The sequence below is a fragment of the Liolophura sinensis genome, chromosome 7 (genome assembly GCF_032854445.1).
Source record: "Liolophura sinensis isolate JHLJ2023 chromosome 7, CUHK_Ljap_v2, whole genome shotgun sequence".
Taxonomy (NCBI): domain Eukaryota; kingdom Metazoa; phylum Mollusca; class Polyplacophora; order Chitonida; family Chitonidae; genus Liolophura; species Liolophura sinensis.
In genome coordinates, this window is record NC_088301.1 from 10,151,933 (window position 1) to 10,160,256 (window position 8,324).

Consider the following 8,324-nt stretch of genomic DNA (forward strand, 5'->3'; position numbering starts at 1 on the left):
TCAATGGGTATTTTCATCAGGGAACAACAGAGAATGGTATTGCCTGAATTATTCACAGGAAGTACCCTAATTCCTCAACCCTTTTCGCATATGAAAGAGTAACATTCACTGGAATTTATTCACCCTTTAAATCTGATTTTGGATACACAGTGGTTGGATTGGCCAGTTTCAGAGCTTCTTAAAAATTATAATAACGCCTTCTGAATATGCTTAAATAAATATCTTGCAAACATTGTCAAGAGTTTGAAGAATTACAGTACAGTAGTCCTTTCCTTTGACTTAAAAGTTATATATATTTATTGATTAATGTGCATAGAGGAGGCCTCCGTGGCTCAGTTAGTTAGCGCGCTAGCGCAGCGTAATGACCCAGGAATCTCTCACCAATGCGGTCGCTGTGAGTTCAAGTCCATCTCATGCTGGCTTCCTCTCCGGCCGTACGTGGGAAGGTCTGCCAGCAACCTGCGGATGGTCGTGGGTTTCCCCCATGCTCTGCCCGGTTTCCACCCACCATAATGCTGGCAGCCGTCGTATACGTGAAATATTCTTGAGTACAGCGTAAAACACCAATTAGATAAATAAATATCAATAAATAAATAATGTGTATAGATATAAAATGATAATGCTGAAACGCTGAGTTCGTCTGTTTGCAGAATCCACCGTTATCTGATGACCCCAGTTGTTGACAGTTTTGACATTCCCAAGGTGAGTGGCTTAGAAGTCTGGTGTTGCCATTTTCTGTGGCTGGGTTTGCCTTATTCACCTGTGTGAGTATATTATTCAGATATTGTGCATGATGATGGGCTGGTGTATAAGGAATTGTCAGTTTGAAGAAGTGATATATCATTTGTTTAGAGTTAACAATTCGTGATATCCCATTCCACTACAGGCATCATATGTTTTATTATCCTGAAAAAAACAGTGTACGTCCTCAGTTGGTACTTGAAATATAAATTTGTTCATGAGAAGTGGGGCAAGGCATCATCAGGCTGGTGAAGAGCACACAGAGGGAGATAACTCTTGTTAGATTTTAGCGTGTGATGAAATTGTGATATTACTTTGTGAGCTTGACGCTCCTTTGCTTGAGTGCATTATCATTGTACATAAGTTTTGTCGGATATCATACAGCTGTTTATTGTTGGTTGGTCTAGTTTTAATAAAATGTGACTGGGTTGGGTGTTATGTCTGGTGTCTTTGGTATGTTAATTTGAAGTGGCAGAATTTTGGCAGCATGGACTCACCATGCCACAAGATCTTGTTGTCATATCACTGAAAAATTATGAAGTAAGATGTATGATCCACACATATATTCCTGACTGTGCAACTCTAACCACTAAAGTCAGCTCAAGACAAAAAAAAAGATACAAAAATGTAATTGGTCAAGGGATGCATGTTATGGGTGAAACTAAGATAGCTTGGATCCCTGGTGGCCCAGATGGAAAGCACCTAGTAGTCAAAAAGTATGTTGTTAGAGGTTGATTTGTCTGTTCTAGGCTGTGAACTTGGATGTGTATGACCAGAGTGGGACGAAGGAGGAAGAGGAGAATGGTTCAAGGGGAGATAACTTTTACGCACTTGTCCAGGGAGAACAAGAGGTATAAATTTGAGTGAATATATTTATTGAGGATGTAAGCAGCATATAAAAATTACATATTAATTCAAAATCTGTATGGAGGAAATAAAATGGATACCATTCAGATCTAGATGTTTCAAGTTGGAGCTACATGGCTCAAGTTGGATCTAGATATTACACTTCAAAGAAAATGATGCAAATTTTCCATCTTTGAATGGCTATAGCTAAGGTTTTGTGGAGACCAAAGCTTTTAGTCAGAAGCACATTTCACTTTTTCAGAATGATATTTTTCAAAGGGGAATAATCCCTCTGCATGTTGCCCATTTTGCTGTTCATGACCCAAAGTTAGTGTGGCATTCTTCAGATATCTGCTAATTTGCTTTTGACCATATCTTGGTTAAAGCTAAACATAAAACTACAAAAAAAAAAAAAAAAAAAAAATAAGGCCCAAAGTAATCCTTATCAAACCATGAATATATGAAACCTGTAAGGAATTAAGACAAGATGTCCTTAGGCAGTAAACTGGACTAAAACTTGTATGTCTCCTTTCCATTTATGATATATAAATTATCATGTCAACACAATCCTCATGTATCCATCTATGTCACCCCATTCGTGCTTTTTGAAAACATATTTTATTTATTTATTTATTTATTTATTTATTCATTTGCTGCTGACAGAACTTCCCACCTATAGCTAGAGAGTCATATTTTATACCACTGGACAGAAATGGCCCAGTGTCAGTAATAGACATCCCATTGTCAGAAGACGGCCCATTGTCAGTACTGATCAACCCAGCACCTGTATTTTTGGGCTGATTGTCTGTATTTGTCGGCCCAGTGTCTGTTATAGATGTCTTATCGTCAGAACACGTTGGCCCAGTGTCAGTACTGGCCAGCCCATCATGTGTATTTGTCGGCCCATTGTCTGTACTTGTTGGACCGGTGTCAGTTATAGACGTCCCATCATCAGAATTCATAGGCCCAGTATTGGTACTTGTCCTCCCCAGTGTCAGTACTGGCCAGCCCATCATGTGTATTTGTCGGCCCATTGTCTGTACTTGTTGGACCGGTGTCAGTTATAGACGTCCCATCATCAGAATTCATAGGCCCAGTATCGGTACTTGTCCTCCCCAGTGTCAGTACTGGCCAGCCCATCATGTGTATTTGTCGGCCCATTGTCTGTACTTGTTGGACCGGTGTCAGTTATAGACGTCCCATCATCAGAATTCATAGGCCCAGTATCGGTACTTGTCCTCCCCAGTGTCAGTACTGGCCAGCCCATCATGTGTATTTGTCGGCCCATTGTCTGTACTTGTTGAACCAGTGTCAGTTATAGACGTCCCATCATCAGAATTCATAGGCCCAGTATCGGTACTTGTCCTCCCTAGTGTCAGTACTGGTCCACTCATTGTCTGTACTGGTAGACTCAGCCCAACATTGTTTCACCCAGTTTTGGTACTGGTAGACCCAGTGTAGGTCTTGGCAGGCCCAGTGCTGGTACTGGTAGACCCAGTGTAGGTCTTGGCAGGCCCAGTGCTGGTACTGGTAGACCCAGTGTAGGTCTTGGCAGGCCCAGTGCTGGTACTGGTAGACCCAGTGTAGGTAATAATCGGCCTAACATTGGTACTTGTTGTCCCAGTGTTGGCACTGGTAGACACAGTGTGGGTCTTGGCAGGCTCAGTGTTGGTACTGGTATACCGTGTGGGTCATGGCAGGCCCAGTGTTGGTACTGGTAGACCCAAAGTAGGTCATGGCAGGCCCAGTGTTGGCACTGGTAGACCCAAAGTAGGTCATGGCAGGCCCAGTGTTGGCACTGGTAGACACAGTGTGGGTCTTGGCAGGTCCAGTGTTGGTACTGGTATACCGTGTGGGTCATGGCAGGCCCAGTGGTGGTACTGGTAGACCGAGTGTAGTTATGGCAGGCCCAGTGTTGGTTCTGGTATACCATGTGGTTCATGGCAGGCCCAGTGTTGGCTCTGGTATACCTCAGTGTAGGTCTTAGCAGGCCCAGTGTTGGTACTGGTATACCCAGTGTAGGTCAACAGGCCCAGTGTTGGTACTGGTATACTGTGTGGTTCCTGGAAGGCCCAGTGTTGGTACTGGTATACCGTGTAGGTCATGGAAGGTCCAGTGTTGGTACTGGTATACCCAGTGTGGTTCATGGCAGGCCCAGTGTTGGTACTGGTATACCGTGTGGTTCATGGCAGGCCCAGTGTTGGTATTGGTATACCGTGTAGGTCATGGCAGGCCCAGTGTTGGTACTGGTAAACCCAGTGTGGGTCTTGGCAGGCCCAGTGTTGGTTCTGGTATACCCAGTGTGGGTCTTGGCAGGCCCAGTGTTGGTATTGGTATACTGTGTAGGTCATGGCAGGCCCAGTGTTGGTACTGGTATACCCAGTGTAGGTCTTAGCAGGCCCAGTGTTGGTACTGGTAAACCCAGTGTGGGTCTTGGCAGGCCCAGTGTTGGTTCTGGTATACCGTGTGGTTCATGGCAGGCCCAGTGTTGGCTCTGGTATACCTCAGTGTGGGTCTTAGCAGGCCCAGTGTTGGTACTGGTATACCCAGTGTAGGTCAACAGGCCCAGTGTTGGTACTGGTATACCGTGTGGTTCATGGCAGGCCCAGTGTTGGTACTGGTATACCGTGTGGTTCATGGCAGGCCCAGTGTTGGTGTTGGTATACCGTGTAGGTCATGGAAGGTCCAGTGTTGGTACTGGTATACCCAGTGTAGGTCAACAGGCCCAGTGTTGGTACTGGTATACCGTGTGGTTCATGGCAGGCCCAGTGTTGGTATTGGTATACCGTGTAGGTCATGGCAGGCCCAGTTTTGGTACTGGTAAACCCAGTGTGGGTCTTGACAGGCCCAGTGTTGGTTCTGGTATACCGTGTGGTTCATGGCAGGCCCAGTGTTGGTACTGGTATAACCAGTGTGGGTCTTGGCAGGCCCAGTGTTGGTATTGGTATACTGTGTAGGTCATGGCAGGCCCAGTGTTGGTACTGGTATACCCAGTGAGGGTCTTAGCAGGCCCAGTGTTGGTACTGGTAAACCCAGTGTGGGTCTTGGCAGGCCCAGTGTTGGTACTGGTAGACCAGTGTAGATTTTAGCAGACCCAGTGTTGGTACTGGTATACCCAGTGTAGGTCATGGCAGGCCCAGTGTTGGTACTGGTATACCGTGTGGTTCATGGCAGGCCCAGTGTTGGTGTTGGTATACCGTGTAGGTCATGGCAGGTCCAGTGTTGGTACTGGTATACCCGGTGTAGGTCAACAGGCCCAGTGTTGGTACTGGTATACCGTGTGGTTCATGGCAGGCCCAGTGTTGGTGTTGGTATACCGTGTAGGTCATGGCAGGTCCAGTGTTGGTACTGGTATACCCGGTGTAGGTCAACAGGCCCAGTGTTGGTACTGGTATACCATGTGGTTCAAGGCAGGCCCAGTGTTGGTACTGGTATACCCAGTGTGGGTCTTGGCAGGCCCAGTGTTGGTATTGGTATACTGTGTGGTTCATGGCAGGCCCAGTGTTGGTATTGGTATGCCGTGTGGTTCATGCAGGCCCAGTGTTGGTACTGGTATACCGTTGTGGTTCATGGCAGGCCCATTGTTGGTACTTGTATACCGTGTGGGTCATGGCAGGCCCAGTGGGTGGTACTGGTAAACCCAGTGTGGGTCTTGGCAGGCCCAGTGTTGGTACTGGTATACCATGTGGTTCAAGGCAGGCCCAGTGTTGGTACTGGTATACCCAGTGTGGGTCTTGGCAGGCCCAGTGTTGGTATTGGTATACTGTGTAGGTCATGGCAGGCCCAGTGTTGGTACTGGTATACCCAGTGTGGGTCTTAGCAGGCCAGTGTTGGTACTGATAGACCCAGTGTAGGTCAACAGGCCCAGTGTTGGTATTGGTATCCCGTGTGGTTCATGGCAGGCCCAGTGTTGGTTCTGGTATACCTCAGTGTTGGTCTTAGCAGGCTTAGTGTTGGTACTGGTATACCCAGAGTAGGTCTTAGCAGGCCCAGTGTTGGTACTGGTATACCGTGTGGTTCATGGCAGGCCCAGTGTTGGTACTGGTAGACCAGTGTATGTCATGGCAGGCCCAGTGTTGGTACTGGTATACCCAGTGTGGGTCTTGGCAGGCCCAGTGTTGGTACTGGTAGACCAGTGTGGGTCTTGGCAGGCCCAGTGTTGGTACTGGTATACCGTGTGGTTCATGGCAGGCCCAGTGTTGGTTCTGGTATACCTCAGTGTTGGTCCTTAGCAGGCTTAGTGTTGGTACTGGTATACCCAGTGTAGGTCATGGCAGGCCCAGTGTTGGTACTGGTATACCCAGTGTGGGTCTTGGCAGGCCCAGTGTTGGTACTGGTATACCCAGTGTAGGTCAACAGGCCAGTGTTGGTACTGGTATACCGTTGTGGGTTCATGGCAGGCCCAGTGTTGGTATTGGTATACCTCAGTGTAGGTCTTAGCAGGCCCAGTGTTGGTACTGGTATACTGTGTGGTTCATGGCAGGCCCAGTGTTGGTATTGGTATACCGTGTGGGTCATGGCAGGCCCAGTTTTGGTACTGGTATACCCAGTGTGGGTCTTGGCAGGCCCAGTGTTGGTACTGGTAGACCAGTGTAGATTTTAGCAGACCCAGTGTTGGTACTGGGAAGCCCAGTATCTGCAGTGCTTGATTCACTGTCATAAAAATGGTACTTGTTGTTTCAGCCTCTGATGGCAGTGGAGGGGACATTGGAGCAAGCAAGCAAACTTCAACATGTGCCTGTGTTCCCACGACAGCGGTAATGATAGTTTGTCAGAGGAGAGTAATCAGCCGATTCTGGACGACGACCAGATGACCACGCCCCTTGACCACCCCCAGAACTCCCCCGTCGGTCATCAGGGCTAAGGTCATGCCCTTGTCAAGCACAGACAACAGCTTTCAGGATGGGGAAAAGATAGAAATGAAATCCAGGGCAACCAACTCCTCTCCTCCTAGACTGAAGCAGAAGAGAGAAAGTGGGTTTTTTTGATGACGTTAGCCCAGAGCAGCCTGGAGGTCAGTGGCAGAGTAAAAAAAAGAAGCCCCCTGACAGTGCCTACTGTAGAGGTTTGGGTTAGTCCAGTGGGCCAAGGAAGAAGCGGACACTTCAGAATCTATCACTGCATACTCCAGATTTGAACAGGAGGGTGAGGAATCTGAAACCCAACTGTGGTCCCTCACTCAGCTCGTATGTAGTCTATGATGACATTAACAACGCTCCAAAACCTCGTCAGAAACAACCCCTGTTGAAGGCGTCCAGGAAACAAAAGTCTGCCTTCTGCCCAACAAAACTTAAACATCCTGTAAAGAAAGCTGAGAACATGGTACTGTTGGGCAACATCAACAACAACAACATTAACAGTGATGGGAATGATGTTCAGGTAGAAGTAGAAGAGATGGAATTTGAGTCAAACCAAGAAGAACCTGTGGAAACATGCTCACTTGAAGATTTGGATGAAGATGAATCTGGTTGGGATAAGGGCTGTGTGAAAACCAAATGCCGTACGGAATGCCTGCCCCCCTTTACCCAAGTCTGATCTCCACGGAAAACAGCCTGTTATTGTGCCTTACGTTCAGATTTCTGTTCAAGGTCACATTGAAGGTCGTGGTTCTCAGCCAGCTGTTCGAATCCCTGAATATGTGAGTGCCACCCCGGGAGTCTGGTGTACTGTGCCAGGAGCGGTCAGACGGGATGCTGAAGAAACATCCCAAAAAGTTCCCCAGTCAGGTGGCTATGTTTCACACCAACAAATCTCCAACCTGGCAAATTCCCAGGGGATAGTAGCACCCTATTTAAACACGATCAGTCCGTCTGCTAACAATATGAGTTGGAGGGATTCGTAAGAAAGTCATGAAGAACTGATTGTTGATATGATTGACAGTTTCAACCTCTCTGATGAAAGCGATCATGTGAAACTTTTCCTTGGCCAGTAGAACGATACTGTGTTTTTATATACATGTATATGTGATGTAAATTTTGTCATTTGAGGAGATGATTTTGAGAATCCAAAAACTTCGTCTGTACAGCAGGAGATTTTTCAGCCTAAGTTTTTTTCGAAAGTCAGGATGTGTGAGTATTGAATGGAACACGTTGAATGAAAAGTATTGGGAACTGTTTGAATCGGCAAATGAAGACAAGAGCCTGAACAAAAGAACAGTGTTGATGTTGAGACAGAGGGTCTGAATCGCTGAACAACACTGCTCTTGTGTCTGTGAGAAAACATTTATTTGTACTTTAAGAGGGGATTTACCATTGTTGCTTATCACCTTGTTGCAAGGAGAGTTTTATTTTGATATTCAAGGCCAGTTATTGTACTTATATTTTTTATTGATAAAAATGAAGTCAGGTTAGACCACCATAGTAGACCTACGCTATCATGCTCTGTGTTAGTTTTGCTTTGGTTTTTATTGTTACCTCTTTCCTAATCCCGCACCCTCCGCCCCCGTGACATGTGTAGTCAAAAGACGGACAGTACAATATTTATACCCCTTTTTTTATTTTATTTTTATCATTAAGGATCAGGAAGTTTTGTTTATAGAGGAATTAAATTGACGAATCTACCTGTAGAAATGACAGCAATGCTGTTTTAATATGTTCAGGTAAATGTGGCACTGTTCATTTATAAATGGATACACATATTTAGCCTTATCACCTGAGAGTTTGTGGTGATGAGAAATTGTTAAACATACATGTCTGTCTATGTTTATAAATATATATTTATATATACAGATCACTTTA

The 8,324-nt window shown here is 46.0% G+C and overlaps 1 protein-coding gene across 1 annotated transcript in view; it reads left to right on the forward strand.

Annotated features, from left to right (window-relative positions):
• The window catches only part of LOC135471369 (uncharacterized), a 49,482-nt gene extending 41,869 nt beyond the window's left edge, over positions 1 to 7,613 (forward strand). Inside the window, exons 16-18 of the mRNA XM_064750579.1 lie at positions 651 to 702; positions 1,491 to 1,592; positions 6,271 to 7,613. Of these exons, the coding sequence (XP_064606649.1) occupies positions 651 to 702; positions 1,491 to 1,592; positions 6,271 to 6,348 (232 nt within the window). The 3' untranslated portion in view covers positions 6,349 to 7,613. The remainder of the gene's footprint in view (positions 1 to 650; positions 703 to 1,490; positions 1,593 to 6,270) is intronic.
• The last annotated feature ends 711 nt before the right edge of the window (positions 7,614 to 8,324 follow it).